This window comes from Schistocerca serialis, chromosome 5, assembly GCF_023864345.2.
Source record: "Schistocerca serialis cubense isolate TAMUIC-IGC-003099 chromosome 5, iqSchSeri2.2, whole genome shotgun sequence".
Taxonomy (NCBI): Eukaryota; Metazoa; Arthropoda; class Insecta; order Orthoptera; family Acrididae; genus Schistocerca; species Schistocerca serialis.
In genome coordinates this window covers 491,218,491-491,240,348 of record NC_064642.1, presented here as the reverse complement: position 1 = coordinate 491,240,348, position 21,858 = coordinate 491,218,491, and the positions used below count along the sequence as shown (strand labels likewise).

At 41.6% G+C, this 21,858-nt stretch overlaps 1 protein-coding gene across 2 annotated transcripts in view; it reads right to left on the bottom strand.

The window, feature by feature from the left end:
* Positions 1-12,393, bottom strand: part of LOC126480784 (uncharacterized) — a 351,871-nt gene extending 339,478 nt beyond the window's left edge. Inside the window, exon 1 of one of the 2 annotated variants that reach the window (XM_050104096.1) lies at positions 11,979-12,393. In XM_050104096.1, the coding sequence (XP_049960053.1) occupies positions 11,979-11,988 (10 nt within the window). In that variant the 5' untranslated portion in view covers positions 11,989-12,393. The remainder of the gene's footprint in view (positions 1-11,978) is intronic. The other variant, XM_050104095.1, reaches the window with a different exon arrangement.
* Between the last annotated feature and the right edge of the window lie 9,465 nt (positions 12,394-21,858).

Below are 21,858 nucleotides of genomic sequence, written 5' to 3'. Positions count from 1 at the left end.
CGATTGGCCCGAATGACACAGATGTTCCACATGAAAATTGTCATAGGGTGGACAGAAAAGGGAAAAATCTTACCACGGTTGCTGTCAATTCAATAACTGCTGAGAGCCAGCGGCTGACAGCATGGAACAGCATTCAGCCAAAGGCAGAAAATACTGATCCATAGGTTGTTCGGGGGCAGCTCCTGCCACCAGCGATCAGCCGGTTGTTGATCGGCCACCAGCAGTGCGCCTTGGCAACAAGGAAGACGATCGAGGAGCGGTTACCACCGGATGGCACTATAGATGAGACATTCCATGGCGGAGAAGGAGAGGAACTTTGTTTCTTATGAACCTTCTTGGAAACAGGGCAGTGAGCTGAGGGAGGACTCTATGGTTGTGAAGTCGGGGTATGTAAAAAATCTTCGCGAGTAGGTTCTTTTTTGGAAGTCCAGGTGTCTGATTTTGGAGCTCATGATTTAGCAGGAGCTGATAATGAGTGAGCTGTAGAGTGATAGTGGGGAGGTCGAAGGGCGATCTTTGTGTTGGCCGACCTGACTACCGCGGCACTAAAGGTGAGATCACAAGCCTGCGTGGCTGCCTCCTTAGTAGGCCGAGGAGATGCAAGGACAGTGCTCTATTTACCTGCTGGGGGCACAGTGGGCTTTTGACTCGCAAATAACTTACGAGCAGCAAATGTAGACACCTTTTCCTTCACTCGGATTTCCTGAAGAAGTCGTTCATCTCTGAAAATGGGACAATCTCTAGAGGAAGCAGCGTGGCCGCCCTTACACTTGATGCAATGAGGGGATGGAGTTGGACAAGCACCCTCAAGGGCATGCTTGCCGCCCGCATCTCGTGGTAGTGCGGTAGCGTTCTCGCTTCCCACGCCCGGGTTCCCGGGTTCGATTCCCGGCGGGGTCAGGGATTTTCTCTGCCTCGTGATGGCTGGGTGTTGTGTGCTGTCCTTAGGTTAGTTAGGTTTAAGTGGTTCTAAGTTCTGGGGGACTGATGACCATAGATGTTAAGTCCCATAGTGCTCAGAGCCATTTGAACCATTTTTTGAGCATGCTTGCCACATGTAACGCATTTGTCCGGATTTGAACAAGACTGGCTGGTATGATTAAGGTGTTGACACTGATAGCAACGCATAGCGTTGGGGATGTAATGGCGAACTGAAATTATCTCATAGTCCGCTTTAATGTTCAATGGAAGGTGAACTCTGTCAAATGTCAAGAAGATAGTACAGGTTGGTACCAAGTCCTTGTCAGCTCTTTGTATGACTCGATGTACAGCCGTTACACCCTGGTCAGACAGGTAGTTTTGAATGTCCTCGTTGGACACTCCATCAAGTGAGCGTGTATAAATCACCCCATGTGATGAATTTAAAGTGCAATGCGCTTTCACTCGGACAGGGAAGGTGTGTAGTAGTGCAGTTTGCAGCAATTTTTGTGCCTGGAGGGCACTGACTGTTTCTAACAACAAGGTGCCATTTCGTAATCGGGAGCAAGACTTTACAGGACCCGCAATAGCATTGAAATCTTTCTGAATAATGAAAGGGTTGATTGTGGAGAAGTCTTGACCTTCGTCCAACAGAGAAACAAAAAGGAACTGTGGCACTGATGGAAGAATTTTCCTTGGCCGAGACTCCTCTAACTTTCGCTTGTGAGCAGAAATTGTAGACGTAGAGGAAACCATTGCAAAAGTATCCCCCATGATTACTGGCGTCTTCGATGACATGCTCCTTCCTCGTGGGGGCCCTCTCTAAGGGCACTCCCACCTTAGGTGATTGTTCACGCCTCCTGAGAAACAGACGGAGGGACCAATCGGCACGTTTGGAAGGTACCAGCTCAGGTAATCACATCTCCCTGGGCCTGGTCGTTACCAGGGGGTACGTATGTGTCCTACCTGTCAACCCGGGGTGGGGAATCACCCATTACCCCGTAACTGGCTACACTTGGGAATGCATGTGTCGGCCTTCAGACACGCACAGGGAGGAAAGAAAGAGAAAGGGAGGCACAAAGAAAAGGAAAGAAGAGAGGTCTCAAATGCCGCAGCAGAGAAGAGTGTAAAGAGAAGAAGCAAGGAAAAGATAAAGACAAAGGGAGGACAGAGACTTTCCAGCACAGAGAGCAAAGACGAGAGACTATGTCTTACAGTTACAAGTGTCCGCCTCCAGATGTAGGCACGAAACATACTCCCAAAGAGGGAGAAGGGGAACGGAAGAGGTGGGGGGAGGGCGGGGGGGCAGAGAGGATGGGTGATGGGGGAGGATGTGGAAAAGGAAGGTATGCAGCCCAGAAAGGAAAGAGAGCCGCACTAGCTCGGGGTCCTGTGCTTGCCGCGCACATACCCACAAAAGAGCTGTTGACCCCCTGGGGGGAAGTACAAGCCAGTTTCACTACTGTCTGTGTTCTCATAAATAACTGAATCAACCATGAATGATAGCCTAATGAGTTACATGAATAAATACAACATTTTTAATGAAGTACAGTTTGGTTTCAGAAGTGGGAGAAGTACAAAATCGGTCATTATGGAATTCACAACTGTGGTTCTTGACGCTGTTTTGGCTGACTGTGGTATAGTCTTTTTCTTAGACTTTTCCAAGGCTTTTGACACCATTGACCATAAAATAGCACTAAACAAGCCAAAAACAATAAGTGTAAGACGAGTGCCAAACAGGTGGTTACACTCTCATGGCCTATCTGGGAAACAGAGTGCAAAAGACAGAGATAGTTCAACGTCTGGTGGCAATATAATTTTAGCAAAACAATTTTCCGACAAACATGTGTGTCCCAAATTGTAGTGTGTTGGCTCCATTTCTGTTCTTAATATATACCAATGACTTTCCAGACAGTATATGACACACAGGAAAAGTTATCTTTGCTGATGACAGCAAAATCATAGTCACTGATAAAACATGAGGACTCCTATCAGAGAAAAAAAATGAAAGTTTCAAGGATGTTTATGAGTGGACAGAATGTAACATATAAACTGTGAACATAAGAAAACAAACAAGAACAAATACAGGGTGTTTCAAAAATGACTGGTATATTTGAAACGGCAATAAAAACTAAACGAGCAGCGATAGAAATACACCGTTTGTTGCAATATGCTTGGGACAACAGTACATTTTCAGGCAGACAAACTTTCAAAATTACAGTAGTTACAATTTTCAACAACAGATGGCGCTGCAAGTGATCTGAAAGATATAGAAGACAACGCAGTCTGTGGGTGCGCCATTCTGTACGTCATCTTTCTGCTGTAAGCGTGTGCTGTTCACAACGTGCAAGTGTGCTGTAGACAACATGGTTTATTCCTTAGAACAGAGGATTTTTCTGGTGTTGGAATTCCACCGCCTAGAACACAGTGTTGTTGCAACAAGACGAAGTTTTCAACAGAGGTTTAATGTAACCAAAGGACCGAAAAGTGATACAATAAAGGATCTGTTTGAAAAATTTCAACGGACTGGGAACGTGACGGATGAACGTGCTGGAAAGGTAGGGCGACCGCGTACGGCAACCACAGAGGGCAACGCGCAGCTAGTGCAGCAGGTGATCCAACAGCGGCCTCGGGTTTCCGTTCGCCGTGTTGCAGCTGCGGTCCAAATGACGCCAACATCCACGTATCGTCTCATGCGCCAGAGTTTACACCTCCATCCATACAAAATTCAAACGCGGCAACCCCTCAGCGCCGCTACCATTGCTGCACGAGAGACATTCGCTAACGTTATAGTGCACAGGATTGATGACGGCGATATGCATGTGGGCAGCATTTGGTTTACTGATGAAGCTTATTTTTACCTGGACGGCTTCGTCAATAAACAGAACTGGCGCATATGGGGAACCGAAAAGCCCCATGTTGCAGTCCCATCGTCCCTGCATCCTCAAAAAGTACTGGTCTGGGCCGCCATTTCTTCCAAAGGAATCATTGGCTCATTTTTCAGATCCGAAACGATTACTGCATCACGCTATCTGGACATTCTTTGTGAATTTGTGGCGGTACAAACTGCCTTAGACGACACTGCGAACACCTCGTGGTTTATACAAGATGGTGCCCGGCCACATCGCACGGCCGACGTCTTTAATTTCCTGAATGAATATTTCGATGATCGTGTGATTGCTTTGGGCTATCCGAAACATACAGGAGGCGGCGTGGATTGGCCTCCCTATTCGCCAGACATGAACCCCTGTTACTTCTTTCTGTGGGGACACTTGAAAGACCAGGTGTACCGCCAGATTCCAGAAACAATTGAACAGCTGAAGCAGTACATCTCATCTGCACGTGAAGCCATTCCGCCAGACACGTTGTCAAAGGTTTCGGGTAATTTCATTCAGAGACTACGCCATATTATTGCTACGCATGGTGGATATGTGGAAAATATCGTACTATAGAGTTTCCCAGACCGCAGTGCCATCTGTTGTTGAAAATTGTAACTACTGTCATTTCGAAAGTTTGTCTGCCTGAAAATGTACTGTTGTCCCAAGCATATTGCAACAAACGGTGTATTTCTATCGCTGCTCGTTTAGTTTTTATTGCCGTTTCAAATATACCGGTCATTTTTGAAACACCCTGTAGAAGTGCTGCTGTACTTACACACCACAAAAGTACTCAAAATTACTAAGAGAAGTTATTACAAATCAAGGAACATCTATATTATGTCAGAAACCAGCAATTCGGACAGACTTAAGGGTACAGGGGAAAGTAGTGAAACGAGGGGCAGGAAAACCAACCACAGAACAGGATACCATCACTATTTAATTAAATTTATGAGCTATGAATGATGAGTCACAGGTAGTAAATATGTTTAGTAACAATTTCTTAAATACAGTAGACAATACAGCAACAAACAGATCAATAGAAAAAATCACAGCAATATGTCGAGAAAGCAACTCTCACACAGTTCAGTCACATGAAGGCAACACCAACTTCTCTCTCTGAAATAAAAATAATTATATATTGTCTTGAAAATAAAAGCTCATCTGGATTTGATAGTGTTTCCAGCAGAATACTTAAGATTTGTTCCCAATATAATAAGTACTGTCTTATCTGAGATATCTAATACATTACTAGCTCAAGGCATTTTTCCAGAGAGATTGAAATATAGTATAGATAAGGTCCTCTATAAGAAGGGTGATAAGAGAGATGTCAATAATTACTGACCTGTTTCACTACAGATATCATTTTGCAAAATTTTTCAATGGGTGATGCATTCTACAATATTATCTTACTTGAGCAACAATAATGTCTCAGTAAATCACAGCTTGGATTTCAGAAGAGTTGCTCAACTGAGAATGCCATTTACACATTCATTCACATAATTTCAGAAGTCTTAAATAACAAAACAGTGCCAAATTTGCCGTTTCTGGGATCTATCTAACAATATTCTCCCAGATAAATCAAGTTTTTATGGTTGAGTGGTACAGCCAATCAATGGATCTCATATCAAACCAAAAAAATGCAGAAATATATACTTAGTAATTCAACCAATGTCTTAGGGGACATTTATCTGACTGGGAGAAATTATGTATGGCATTCCCCAAGGCTCAATCTTAGGCCCACCATTGTTACTCAAATATGTAAACAAACTTCTGTCTAATATACAACAACCAGAATTTGTTCTTTTTGTGGATTAGTGTTGTAATCAGTCCAAGGAATCCCACATACAGCCACAGAAAAAAAAGGCAAACAATGTTCTTGAAAGTGTCGTTGTCTGGCTTTCTGTGAACAATCTCACTCACAGTTTTAAAAAGGCACAAATATTCAGTTCTGCACATCTTAAGGTACTACACCAATGATGAGTGTAACACATAGTGAGAAAACAGTAAATAGGGAGGAAACAGTCAAATTTGAAAGTATCCATATTGATGATAATTTAAACTGGAAAAAGTGTAGTGTCACGGAATAGTAAAGAGTTGGAAATGTGGAATATTGTCAAAGTTTCGTGGCCTATGCCGAGAGCCAGAGGCAGTAGGTTAACCAAGAGGTAAGACAATTGCACATGTATTGGAATGTGTCGTCATGCAGGGGACAGTGGCCTGGTTACACACAACAGGCAAGAGAGAATTGCTTAGCAGGCGGGTTTGTGTTAGACAGAGACTTTCGGAGAGTGTAAGACAGAGGTATAGCATCAGCTGTACTGCATTTCACAACTTCGCATAAGTCTGCCGTAACAACACGTAACTCTGTCACAAGAACACCTAAGGGGCGAGTACGACAGATAAAGCAGCAATATAAGTGGAACGAATGCGTTCATTACAAACAAGAATGACGTCAGGACGTCGCTCGTGCTTCCTTTAAATACGCCAGCTTTGATAACAACAAGGCACTCGCAGTTAGATGTGTACTAGGTTGCTGCGTAGCGCTCAGCTCAGTGATCGACATGTTAATCTTTATTAAGGAGATGTTGCAGTAAGGGCGGCCCATCCAGCAGCAGACGTGAGGGGACAGTACCAGCTCTGGTTCTCTCTGCTGCCGCTGTCAATCATCAACCCAGGATTAGCAGACATCGCGGCAGACTCGCTCGCCACCAATGCTGACCACATCAGTGAGCCGTAGTACAGATCGTGCGGGGCCTAGGCCCTGTGCATCCGCTGTCACAACCGGGTGAGCCGACGACGCTGGGAGACTGCAGCCCGTTCTGCCCGTCCACTGCGGACGAGCCACCAGGAGGAGCAGGGAAGAAAACGGGGTGGGATAGAGTACACTCCGCACTACGAGAACGCCTCTCGTGCCAACAGCCCTGGGACTCCAACCCAGAGCCTCCTATGCGCAGTTGCCTGCTGTCTGCCGCCGAGCCGGTCGGCCAGTCGGGCGTCACCAGCAACACGTCAACTGGAGAGGTCACTGCCCAGCTTCCAGTCCACCATAGGCGACCGGGACCACCGGGGTGCCTACAGATTTGGTGTCATAAGTCCTCGCGCCCACAACCTACGGATTCGTTCCACTTATACTGCTGATTTATCTGTCGTACTCGCCCCTTATGTGTTCTTGTGACAGAGTTACATGTTGTTACGGCAGACTCGTGCGAAGTTGTGAAATGCAGTACAGCTGACGTTATACCTCTGTCTTACACTCTACGAAAGTCTCCGTCTAACATAAACCCGTGCACAAAGCAATTCCCTCTCGCCTGTTGTGTGTAACCAGGCCACTGCCCCCTGCGTGACGACACATGCCAATACATGTGCAATCCTCTTACCTCTCGGCTAACCTACTGCCTCTGGCTCTCGGCATAGGGCACGAAACTTTGACAATATTCCACATGTCCAACTCTTTACTATTCCGCGACACTACAAAAGCACATTTTGGAAATATTAAAACAACTAAGTCACATTTGCACTTAGAATCATTGCAAATCTTGGAGGGAGACAAACAAGCAAGTTGTCATATTTTCATTCAGTAACATCATACAGAATAATGTTCTGAGGTAGTTCATCTTTAAGAAAGAAAGTCTTTGTTGCTAAAAACATGCTGGAAGAATGATATGAGGTGCTCACCCACAATCATCTTGTAGACATCTCTATTAAGGAGATGGGCACTTGGTGTACTGCTCCACAGTATATTTATTCCCTCATGAAGATTATTATAAATAATTCACTGTAGTTCAAAAAGAACAATAATGTGCTGTCAGAAAGCGAACTTTCGGATCACAAGCCCTTCATTGGAAATAGGCAAAAAACACTCACATGACCACAGTCTCTTTATTTTTTGTAATGTTTGGGGCTAGTTATCTCTGGTGGGACTGACTATAAAAATTTGATTTTTGCCCATTTTGTACACTTACATGTTAGTAAAGTACTGCAAAAATTTCAGCGTTGATGTTCGACTGAACATGAAGTAATCCAATGACTGCTGCTTGACCATTTTTAATTATAAATTAATTTTTATATTCATATTTTACATTTGAATATAATAATTTATATGTTTAAAAATAAATATAAATTTGATTTTTTAAATGTGATTACCCTATCACTGAGAAGTTCAAAACAGTTTTTTAAAAAACTTTATCTTTTTATCGTTACTGAATGGTGGCCATTTTTATTTGTAAGCACAACGCAGTTTTTCAATTGGGAGACATTAGTGTTAACTTGAATATCTCTGCACTGGGTTAAGATAAAACATTGCAACTGACATTACTACTTTCAGAAAAGTCTCCTCTATAACATTGTTTATTGCCCAAAATACCCTAAGTTCAAAAATAACCAGTCAAAATGACATCCAAAGCTCAGTACTGAAAATTTAGAAAATTTACTTCTTAGACCAAAAAATAACAACCAAGAAGTGATTTATCAGAGTTTCCCCCCCCCCCCCCCCCCCCCCTCTCTAGTTATCATAGACGACTAGCCTTACATACAAAAATAATACTGACAAAAGTTTCCTTAATTTTTTATAAATTTTTGAAATTCGAAAATCTTTATTTTTTTACAAAGTTTGGGGCTAGTTATCTATGGTGAGAGTGAATATAAAAATATGATTTTTGCACATTTTGTACAGCTATTACTGCAAAAATTTCAACATTGATGTATGACTGCGAACAAAGACATTAAGCTACAATTTATCTTATGGTTGTTGCTATTTAAATGATTTACTGTTTATTTGAATAACTTTTGTTGTAGCTTATATTTAGTTAACACTATCACCCTATATTTAGCTAGTATTATTTATTTTGATAATAAAACATTAGACAATAGGAGCTTTTGCTTTAGTTCTATGTTTTAAAAAAAATTCCCATTTATATGTTGGTTTATTCTCAATTACATAGCACATTATTACAATCTTAAAATGATAAAAGTAAAATAATAAACATGTGAATTTTCTCTACTGCTGAGAAGGCTACAGTTTTGTGCACAAGTTTAGTCCTAAAGACAGTGTGTACAGGAGCTCAGTGGGCAGAGTAACAAGTCTGCACAGGAGCCCAGTAGTCAGCAACTAATCAGTACATGATCTGTGTACCCCCACTACACTTTCTGAGTGTGGCACTGCTGTAGTCAGTTTCGTCAGAAACCTCTGTTAGAGTGGATGCACTTACTTCATTGAGAGAGAGGAATACTTTATGTGCTTTAGTCACAATTTACTTTTAATTCACTAAAATAATTTAAAAATTTAATAATAAATAAATTTGAATGCAATAAAATGGATGAACAGTACACTTTTGAACAAATAGCAAGTGAAATGTGTCAAAAAAACAGTTTATGGTTCAGTTTCAAAGAACTTAAAAAATGTTAACAACATTGAGGAAGATAGACAAACTGCTTAAATTATGAGTAAGTTCTTCTGTAGGCCTATCATTAGTTTCTGAGTATCATGAGAAAAAAAATATATAATTCAAAGCACAATTATGTTTTTGGGAAAAATGCTCTGATCTATTGTTCATAAAAAGTCAATTATTAATGGTTTGAGGGAAACAAAACGAACATTTGTCATTGTTAAGTGTGAGTAAAAGAAGCTTCCCACATGAAACGCAATGTGATTCCTGGAAATTCCCTACACCCAAATTGCTACTCAAAAATATTTATCATGAATCCAGAAACATAATCATGTAACCTTGTTAATGTCACTTATACGCCTAATGAGCAAACTGGAATTTGCTTGTACTAATTTAGAGGCATCTCTTGCTTCGAAAAATAAGAAAACTGAGTAGCGGAAAAAGAAAAGCAGCTATTGAAAGCAATGTGCAACAAATTTCACACAACATTCGAAAAGACTTAGACTCATGCTTGAATAATGCACATACCAACAATATTTTTAAAATATAAGAAAACCTACATCCAGAATCATCCAACACTGAATATTTGATCTTAATCTGTTCTGTGACAACTAAAGAGAAAAAAGTTCAAATCTTAAGTCTGCTCCCTGACTCATGGTTCAAATGGCTCTGAGCACTATGGGACGCAACTTCTGAGATCATCAGTCCCCTAGAACTCAGAACTACTTAAATCTAACTAATCTAAGGACATCACATACATCCATGCCCGAGGCAGGATTCGAACCTGCGACCGTAGCGGTCATGCGGTTCCACACTGTAGCACCTAGAACCACTTGGCCACTTTTGCCGGCCCTGACTCATGATCAAGAGGAAAAACAGTTCACGATTTCAACGTTTGTGATCACTTGATTAGACTCACCCAAAAATTTGTGAAGGGCAAGGCCTTCTACCAGTTTTAGGAAAGAAGAAAGGAGTAGGTATAAGTGAAGAAACAACTGAAAAGATCCAGCAGTTTTTTGAAGATGATGAAAGCAGTAGAATGTGCCCAGGTAGCACAGACAACAACAAAAAAAGTTGTTACAAATGGAGTTAAAATGACAAAGCAGAAATTACAAGTGCTTTTAAATTTAAATGAACTCAATGTAGCTTCCACAAATGCTCATCCTGAATGCAAAACTGGTCGGTCAAAATTTGTGACCTTCGCCCAAGTGGTGTATTTTGGCTGTCTCCTCAGGAACACACTCTGTATGTGTATTTTGCGGGTGCAAAACTCAATGATGTTAACTGCAAAGAGTTACTAGGTTTAATGGTCCATGACCAACAATTATGGCTGCATGATAAGATTGTGTGGTAGATGCGCTGGTAAAGAATCCGCTCTTGAACTGTTTAACGAACCTGAGGAGGAAATACTTGACAATGTTACCTTCAACCAGTGGGTCACAGCCAACAGGGCTCAAATGATAACAGAGGTAAAATCTTAGGAAGAGTACTTTGAATATTTAATTGATAACTTAGGAAATCTCAGAAGTCACCACAATGTTTCTAAAATCCAAAGTAAGGTTCTGAAGAAGAGAGAGAGAAAAAATAGCACAACTTTATGAAACTGAATGCATAGTCCTGCCGAAAAATTTACATTTGTGGTTCGGTAAGAAATACAAGGGTATCATTAGGTCAATGATCAGGCAACAGTGCATCCATTTGATCTGTATTTCAAAAATGAGAAAGATAAAGTTTGCAATTCTTCAATTTTCACTCTAAGCGACTACTTGGAGCACAACACTTCGGTTATCCATGTTTCGAAAGTATGTAACAAATTACATTAAAAAAAAGTTGCCCACAGTCAAGAAGCTCATATACTTTTCAGATGAAAGTGGTAGCCAATACGAGAACAAAAAGAACTTTTCAAATATTTGCAACCACAATGGAGTCATTGCGTCAGAGGCCAAATGGCACTATTTTGCCTAAGCAATGGTAAAAATGCATTTGATGGTGTAGGAGAGACAACAAAATGTGAAGTGGGTAAAGTCAGTCAACAAAGAGCAACCGCAGGCCAGATACTTACAGCAGAGGACACATATGCCTTTTGAAGGACAATATTAAAGGCATCACCTATTTTTTCATCAAGGGAGAAGAGGTTGTTGTTCATATCAAAACAACACTTCAAACCAGATTTGAAGTGTATAGCAATAAATGGACCAAGGCAATTCCACGAATTCCTTGGCATTGCAGAAAATTTAATTCAATTCTATGAACATCAGAAACCCAAATTGACAAGGGCAATTGTTTCAATAAAATTACATCTCTGTATTTAACACTGAATGACACAGTTGGAAGAATAAATAAATCAAACTATGACGAATGTCGTGACAAAACATATGGCCACCAATATAAATGTGTGAAAAGTGAAGTTTCGTTTGGTTACTGAATTGAGGCGCATAATATATTAAATTCTAAGTGTTCTATTGTACATTACAATCAACAGAAATAGCTAATTATGCCACTTTGAAGGAGAGAGGCAAATAAAAAGGTTTCAGTACATTGAAAACAAGAAACACTGGTGAAATGTTTACAATCTAATCGTGACGATATATTGCAAAATTTTGGATACGACCTCCTACAGCTAGTGAGGAAACAAGGAACGTTAAACTGCTGGGTATTCAAGATTTTTATATTCACAGGACGCAACAGATACACACTGACAGGCACTTCGTGTTTTTCTTTGTAAAATACAATACGAATATGAATTGTCATTACTGGTTACCAAGCTTAGTCGCTTTTTTGGGATTGAGGCACTTACCAACACTCATTTTTTACTATGCAAACAATGACACTCTTCCAAGTACGAAACTAGGAGGGCAAAATAAATATTTAATCAACACTGCACCAGAACTACTGCGTATGATCTGGAATAAACAAGTAAAACAGGAGGCAGCAACAAGCATAGTGTGGCAGAATCCATAAATTGTGCTATACTCTTCGACTGCGGCTTCTGATGTGGTAGTCACTTGGTAAATGCTCTCAACTTTCCGCAAGCGGCAAACAAGATCACACATTACTCACTCAAAATTCCTGCCATTTTCGGCAAGTGAGTCTACAAAGACGTTCAGACCGTGAGATATCATTGTTTACAAATAAGTATTCTAACCTCCTTGATTGCTTATTGACATATCAATTTTGAAATCAAAGGTATACGAAAGTAAAGCAGCCCATTTTATAATCAACTATTCGCCCGTCGTAATAACTATGCGGCTAATAAAATATTGTTACAATTAGCAAATTTTCTAGTCCCTGGTAATTAATGAGTGAATAAATATCACGAAATTCTGTGAACTTGACACTAAATTAGGGCGCAAGGATTTCAACGATAGTTTTGTTATTAGACTATTTAGGGGATTTAGTATCTGGCCTGCGTCATGAAATGGCATGACGTAATTGCGACATGGCGTTAAGACAACAACATCAGTGAATTAGTTGACGAGGAATGGGAATTTCTGCTACCAGCAGGTATCCGAAAATTCCCAGGCATTCTCACTAACGCCCCTCCTTGAGAGGCAAGGTCGAGAGTGTTTCCGGTGTGTGCTGCCTGCCGTGTTCGACACAGAACACAATCGCAAAGCCCCCTTTACACCAAAGTGAACATGAGCGAACACAAACGAATGCACATTTGCTAACAACGCGCAGGGATTCGCATGCGCGCGCCAACATTGACTTGTACATGCGAATAAGCATTTACAATAGAGCGAACGGAAGAGAAAGCATATTACGTGTTTTGTTTTTTGGCGTTGAAACGTTGTCGCCGTAAAGCTGCTTAACTTAATATTCAGCACACCGTGATGGAAAAAAGAAATGTAACTTGGTTTATTTCGTGTGGCTAGAACACTGGTGGTCACGAAAACAAAACGGCGTAGACAAAGAAAAATGTGAATTTTTGAATTATTGCGCAGGTGTGAAAGGAGTGGTGGCTAAGCTCTGATTAATGATTTATAGCTGCAACCATCGCTTGCTTTATTCCCAAGCGTCACACGCATGTTGATGGACGATTTTTACCTTCTTTTAGCTGCAGCTCAACTGAATATTTCGTGACATGACACGATTCTTAGCAAAAAGTGACACTTACGCCAGCCTCAAATATCTGTTTCGCATATCAAACGCATCTCTTTCCCGAATAATTCCCGAAGTACGACGTGCCATATGTGAAACACTCTTAGATTTTCTAGAGATAAGTGCCAGGGAGATACAGTCATTAAAACTGATTAATTTAATGCAAAACATGCGAAAGACCAACCACATCTTTATGGGAGGGCAAACTATTTTCACTTATTCTCTTCCTGTATTTATATTTTGTAAAATAGTAACTAAACGGTGATATTATGACAGATACCTTGAATGAAAGCTACCAAATTGGTTCTTTCATGTATTTTTATTTTACATTAATCTACGTCATCTGTTTATTTTAATGGCATTTATTGCGCTTACAGAAATTACATGAAACAACGTAACTTCCTCTTAGCACTGTCAGCATTTCAGAGTAATTTCTTGCAAATTATTATTATTATTATTATTTGAGCATTTTATGGCTTGGATCAGAAGTATGCTTCCATCCAACCACTCTCTCACTAAAAAACTAATTAACAACACCAACAACAGTTTGGACACAAAAATGGCAGCTCATTGCGGCCAAATGAGTGCATTCTGTCTATCATCGAAGCTAGCACGGAAGTGGAGAGGACGCGAACTTTCTTTGACGGTTCGCTCCAAAACGGACACCCAGCGGATCACAAGGATCATAAATGAATGCCATGTACCAAGCATTTACACCAGGGAGAATTCTTGTTCGCATTTGCACATTCACTTGTGTTCTCTTCAGCGTAAAGGGGACTTACATTTCATTCAGCTTGCTAACACGGCGCACTATTCGACGTACAAATATGGAGCTGGCATCAGTGTGGTCTGTGTTATCCTTTGGTTAGTACCAATGGGCTAGTGCACACTCTACCCATAGTTCACTTGCTGCTCCCCTTACACCATAAACTGGTAAGGGCAACTCCCCTATGCTTTGCATCTGTTCATCCATGTAGTTCATTGTGCCTTCGAGACTTCTTCCATGAGTGTGCCTGTTCATTGTCAGTTATTCTGTCTTTGAGACTTCTTCTGTGTGTGTGTGTGTGTGTGTGTGTGTGTGTGTGTGTGTGTGCTCGTAGTTGTCCATCGTAATTCTGTTGTGTGCATCATCATCACTGTCAACATCTCCACCTCACTACTCCTCCACCCCTGTCACTGCCACCTTTACCCTCGCTGTCCCTGTTGCTGCTGCCACTCCCACCACCGCTGCTATCGCCACCACCGCTGCCACTGCTACTAACTTCGTCACATATCCATCAATTGGTAACTTCATTTCCAACATGCATTCTCCAACCACTACCATTGTTTACACCTGCCCTTCCCAATCCCCTACAACCATCATTTGGAGCACTTCCACCTTTCATGAGACCTATCACCATCTTCCAGACCTCTCCTCTCTAGGCACGTCACCTTCAGTAGTACCCTCTTCAGATCCAGCACAAGGAACAACATCAACATGTACAGCACCAATACCCAAACTGCCACCAATGTACATCGCCCCACCAGCGCCATTATCATCGACTCAACCAGATGTTTCTGCAACGGGCTCCTGGGCTGTGGTACCCTCTTCATCCAAACCCCCATCCAAATAATCCCATCCCCTGTTACCACCAGTTGTACCCACCAATCCCTCTTTACCCATAGCCATCAGGAAGACTGCCAAACGCCTCAGTACTGACACTGCTTCCACTATTAATAAAAAAATTGAAACAAATGTAAAGTCCAGACTTAATTACCTACCAGGCCACTCCATCTGGATGTATGACTGAAGAACTTTATATCTTCCTCCTCTCCTGTCCTGATTACAAATTACTCAAATCCAATACCCATCGCTATCAGGAAATATAACCCTTCCATACACATCACTCAGATCATCCCTAGTAAAGACTTCATTCTAATCAAATCCCCTGATTCTGAATTCAATCCCTATCAAACCTCGCACCTGTTCCCACAACCGTGCAGACCAAACAATCCCAACCTCTTTGCTACCATCCACCCTCAGCACTGTGATAAAGGGATCAACTCTGATAGAGGAGGCAGAGACTGAGCTCATCTCCCATCTCCTGACCTTGAAGTCCAGAAAGCACTCCATTTCTTTGCCAATTCTGACCAAACCTTCAAAGTTCGTGTCTTCACTGAATCCTCATCCACTATCAACCACCTTCTCCATTATGGGGCCCTGATCTGCATATGACATTCAAATTCCACATCTTCACTGAATCCCCACTCACCATCGACCACCTGCTCTACTGTGGAGCCCTCATTTACAAACGACAACACACTGTTGAGCCATCCAAATCCTGTTCTGAATCCTACCGTTGCCAACAATGCATAATGAATGATGACCACCTAATCATTGACTGAAAAAATCCTCCATTCTGCCGCTATTTTAAATCCCACAATTTCCTCAGGCTATGCCTTAACCTTGATTCACCTCCTTCATGTAATACCTGTAACCTTCCCCACCCAACCTATTCTTCCAAGTGCAAGGCTCAACCTCCACCTTCCAAACATGAGCTAACAGTTCCCACCAAACCTATTGATAACTTCCTCCAGCCAAACGACTCCCTCCATCACCTCCCACGGCTGAAGATATAATCTATTTTATTATCATAGTTGTTCAAAATATCCGCCCTTTCCACACACCATGCACCAAATTTCCCTTAATGCCCACTCTGTCTTCCACCTCAACACACAAACCACCTAATCTCACAACGAGGTCCACTTTCTTTTGACCCATCTCAACACCCTAGTTTAAACCCCCCGAGCCACTCATCCCCACCACCTCTTCCCTCTCTTAGTCATAGTGCAACAGCAGTATAATATCCTTATAATATCCTATTCGACAATATCCTCTCCTTTTTAGTCAACAAACAACTCTTGATGCACACCCTCTCCCAGCACCGCACTGATGTTTTTATCCTGATTGAATCCTTCTTCCAACCTCATCATACTATCCATACTTCACCATACATCTTCCATCAAATGGATAACCTGCTCTCCATGGCCTGAGGCAGAGATGTCATTAGCCATCACAAGAACGTCCCTGTTCAGTCATAACCCCTCTACAACACTCCTACCGAACAACTTATTCTCATTCTGCTCCTCAAAACCATAACTGCTACCTGTGCCACTATCTATATTTGATGATAGCATCTCATTCTATACGACTTCCTCACCCACATAGACCATACCTTTTCAATATCTGTTATTGCCACTGACCCTAACATCCATAGCCGGTCCCTCTCTAAACTCCAGCAGTGCCATCGATTTACTGACTCCCTCCATGCTGATATAGTCCCCCTACCACTGCCTACTCACAATGAAAATAATTCCACTCTCAATGTTATCCTCACCTCTCCTAACCTCCTTTGATGGATAACTGGAGCAGTCCTCGATGCCATCAGATGTGACCATCTCCCTGAGTATTCACCATACACCCTACACGTGCACTCACTCCTCCTGCCTCTCCCAAACACATCCAGTACTACTACCATACCAGCAGGAAAGACAACAGCTAATTCATTGTTACCCAAGCCAACCCTTATCCTTCTAACACCCCAATGACATCCACCATGCTGCCACCTTCCTACAACAGATCTTGTCAAACATCACAAGTCACCACATTCCAATGACACCCATCTACCCACAATATCCCACACTCCCTGTGAATCCCACCACCTTTACCAATCTTTTCTGTAGACCTGTGACCAAGACAAACATACATACCACCGACAACTACAATTCCATATCCGAAATCTGCTGACTGCAAAAAAAGTCTTGTGTTTGGTGCCAAACATGCACAAACCTCAAAGCCATACTACCTATAAACTCTTCCAAGTACTGGAAGGCATTTCACCGCCTTACTGGCAACAACCTTGCTCCCTCATACCCTCTCCTACATGAAAATCACCCTCTCCTTGACAACCTAAGCAAAGCTAAGCATTTTGCATCCTACCTCTCAGACACCTTCATCATCCCTGATGACCCCCACTTCGATTACACCTTACTCCTGAGCTTACCAATGCCTCCCTCCCACACTTTGCTCCTGGCTTCCAGTACCTCAACAACATCCCACAGACAGAACTCAGTACTCCAGTAATGATGCAAGCCATTCAACAGATACTATGTAACAAACGCAGCACTGCCTCTGGTGAAGACTGCATAACCTACAGACACCTGGAAGGGTGCCCTCCATCCTTCCTCAAAATCTTAACCATGCATTATAATATAACTCTTCATGCGGATTTCAATCCTGACTTATGGAAACCCCTTCTTCCTAAAGTCTAATACACCTATCAATGACACCTTCTCCAACGTCTCATCAGCCTCACCTCTGTGTTTAGCAAGGTTTTGAGTCCATCCTATCCTGCTGCATCTATAAAAGCCTATAACAACACCTACCCACCCCTGTCCATCAGTGTGGCTTCTGTCACAATTTCTACACCTTACTCATATCCAATCCAACCAAATCAACAATGAAAATCCGCCATTTTTGTCTCCCTTTATCTGGAAAAAGGATATGACTGTGTGTGACATTCAGTGTGTGGCAGCGTCTGGCTTATTATCCCTGACGACAGTGATGCAGATGCTGTCAACGGCACATTGCAGTGTTCTTCCTCACGATGTGAAACAAACAAAACAATCATTATGTACAATAATTACCAGAGCAACATATTTAAATAAGAAAACAAGTTTGGAATGCAATAACTAATAGTTATCATATCATTATCTTATCTTCTCACCTGCACACACTGGAGTGGTAAGAATCCTGATGTAACTGTCGTTAATTTCCGTTACACCACATTGCTGTATTTAAAAAAATGCACTTTTTTAAACTATTTGCAGAGTGTTCTTTCCTAACATTTGGTGAATGCATTTTGATAAGCTTTTCTGTTACTTCTGTAAAACAGGAATTTAATGTATTCAATACTTTATTTGCGTCTGATCATTTGATTAAGTTTTCTAGTAGTTTAATGTTGTGGTTTTCTTCAAATTGTTTTCCTGTTTCATTTTGGTTTATGGCACATTTGTCAGTTTCTTAGACTTTTCGTAATTTGGTTTGGTGTCTGCTTAGATCTCTTAAAATATACATCAAAAGCTGATAGTTTTTCTGGATGTTTTGACATTTCATACTGTACCATCTTTTTCTTAAGGAATTTCAGTGTGCCTGTTGTGAGCCAGTTAATATATTTTTTTATTTTTTCTCATTACTTTATATCTTTTTGGGGTGGAGGATAGAACTATAGTTCAAAATAAAAGAAGAGGATTTTAATGAAAGCATCAAACTTTTAATTTATGCCACTGATGTTACGAACTTCATCCCATGTTTCCCTGGCCAGGAAGTACAGAGATGAATTTGTATTTTGTTCATTGTACCTTCTAACAACAGGTGATACAGATTGTTTCGAAAGTTGAAGATGATTTTTGGGTTCCAGAGAAATAATTTATGCCTTGAAACTTCCTGGGAGATTAAAACTGTGTGCTGGACAGAGTCTCGAACTCACCACCTTTGCCTTTCGCGGGCAAGTGCTCTACCATCTGAGCTACCCAAGCACAACTCATGATCCCTCCTCACAGCTTCAATTCCGCCAGTACCTCTTCTCCTACCTTCCAAACTTCACAGAAGCTCTCCTGCAAACCTTGCAGAACTAGCACTCCTGGAAGAAAGGATTTTGTGAAGACATGGCTTAGCTGCAGCCTGGGGGATGTTTCCAGAATCAGAATTTCACTCTGCAGCGGAGTGTGCACTGATATGAAACTTTCTGGCGGATTAAAACTGTATGCTGGACAGAGACTCGAACTCGGGACCTTTGCCTTTCGCTGGCAAATGCTGTACCATCTGAGCTACCCCAGCATGATCCATACAGATCCTCACAGCTTCAGCTCGGCTCTGTCCAGCACACAGCTTTAATCTGCCACAAAGTTTCATATCAGCACACACTCTGCTGCAGAGCTAAAATCTCATTCTGGAAACATCCCCCAGGCTGTGGCTAAGCCATGTCTCCACAATATCCTTTCTTCCAGGATTACATGTTCTGCAAGGTTTGCAGAAGACATTCTGTGAAGTTTGGAAGGTAGCAGACGAGGTACTGGCAGAACTGAAGCTGTGAGAACGGATTGAGAGTCGTGCTTGGGTAGCTCAGATGGTAGAGCACTTGCCTGCAAAACGCAAAGGTCCCAAGTTTGAGTTTATGTGCAACACACAGTTTTAATCTGCCAGGAAGTTTCATATCAGTGCACACTCCGCTGCAGAATGAAATTCTTATTGTGGAATTTATGCATTGTGATATCCTAAGCCTGTACTAAAAGTTTGTGTATTGTGTTTACATGGTATGTTTGTAAATATTTGGTCAATGTTTAACACTGATGTCATTATTCACATTGCTGCTTCTTCGTAGGTTTTAAATTAAAATTTAAAAGGCGGTTCAAAATATCAGTTTTTTGTTTTCATTCTTTTATAAAGTTAATATTAGAATCTCCACATATAATGAGATTTTTGCATCTTTGTTAAAACAGGAGGGATGATTCCAAACTTGCTAACAGAGTAGCTGTATCACCTGTTGTAGTCCTATACAAGCAACTAATGCTGTATCTTTAGCTACCAATTCAACTCCAAATATCTATAAAACTCTTTGAGTATAACTTCTGAGAAGTGAATAGATGCAAATTTTATACCACTTTTCACAAATACATGGTTTCCTCCAGGAGTTTGTACAGTTATACAGAAATAGCTACCTAAAACAGAATTTTGGAGACTAAGCATTTTCAGTTTGTGCTCTTGAAGCCAGTATTCTGTTAGACAGAGTACAGGTTCAAATTACGAGTCAGTCTCTAAAGCACTCTGAAATTCAGACACTTTATTTGTAAGTGAATGCACAGTTTGATGAAGCAATGAGAAATTTGCACATAACTTTGAGTTTGGAGCTTAATTCTTACACAGTGTGGTGGTTGTGTTCCTTTTCAAGTTGCAATAGCTGTCGCGAAATTTTTTCCTAGCTACTGGCATACGAAGTGTACGGGGTACACACTCATGTTGAGGGGGGGCTGGTCACTGCTGTAATATCTCTTTTCTCTATTAAAAAAAAGCCCCATGATTATAACAAGGGGTGAGTGGTCAGTTTCATTCACTTAGTTTGCCCTCCCTGTTTATGTGTAGTCAATGCTGGATGTGTTCATCCCGGCTCATTTTGTTAACATCTATTGAATTTCGATTGCTGAATTTTTCGCATAGTTTTTTAGCACTTAACTGTAAGTCTCTGTTTTCCTAGTAATACTAAACCACTCTGGAGGATCATACTGTACTGGTACATTTGTTATGACAACACTGATGTGATGTGGTGTTGTATGTAGTGGTCAACCTAGAGAGATGACAGAACATGAGGACCAAGGTAATATCAGAGATTCATCATTATCAGCAATCCGACGTGCAACTGGTGCTTCAGTGGCCCCAAGGATCATTAATAGGCAGCTCACAGGAAGGGGGTTGAACTCAGGGCGCCTCTTACACCAACTACCATTGACCTCTGTGCACCATCAAGGCTGTCTGCAGTGGTGTCAGGCACATTCGTCTTGGAATCTCATTGACTGGGGTAGAACTGTCTTCAGTGATGAGTGCCACTTCAAACTGAGCCTTGATGACCAGCAAGGACGTGTATGGATGTGCCTCAGACAGTAGTGGCATACCTAACTGACTGCCACCTGCAGTACAGCCCAACAACCAGGAGTGATACTCTGGGGTGACATTTCATTTCATAGCAGGACACTTTCAGTTGTCATCTTTGACACACATATAACACAGCTAGTCTATGAAATTCTATGCCCCATTTTGTTGCCCTTCATGGGAAGCGATTATGGGCTTATATTTCAGTATGATAATGCGAGGCATGGCCATGAAGCGAGTTTCTACTGCTTGTCTTGTTGTTTGCCAAATCCTACCTTGGCCAGCAAGATCGCCGGATTTCGCTCCAGTTCATAACGTTTGGAGCATTATGGGCAGGGCTTTTGCAACCAGCTCGGGATTTTGACGATCTAACGCGCTAATTGAACAGAATTTGGCACAATATGCCTCAGGAGAACATTCAACAGCGCTATCAATCAGTGCCAAGCCGAGTAACTTCTTGCAAAACGGTCAGAGGCGAACCAATGCGTTATTGAATTGTTCAATTTGTGAATCTCTTTTCCTTGAATAAATCATCCAATTTTTCTGAAATTGTAATCGTTTGTTTGTCTGTTGATGTACCTCACATCTGCTGATTTCCATCTCATTTGGACAATTTCTTCGTGGTGATATAATTTTTTGCTGATGGTCATGGACGAGGGGCTATGACAAATAGTCACCCAGACGTTAATGTAACGTATCAAGCCAGACGCGTCACTGTGCGAAGTTTCGAAAAGCTATAACAACATTCTGACGACCGGTAAAAGTTGCAACATAATCGGAGGCGTGAATGATAACTGAACGCAAACTGGCGTGTAACGAGAATCCTGATCAATCAAAAACGAAATGCATTTCTACATTGTTAGTATTCCACGAGGAGCATCTGATAGAAAAT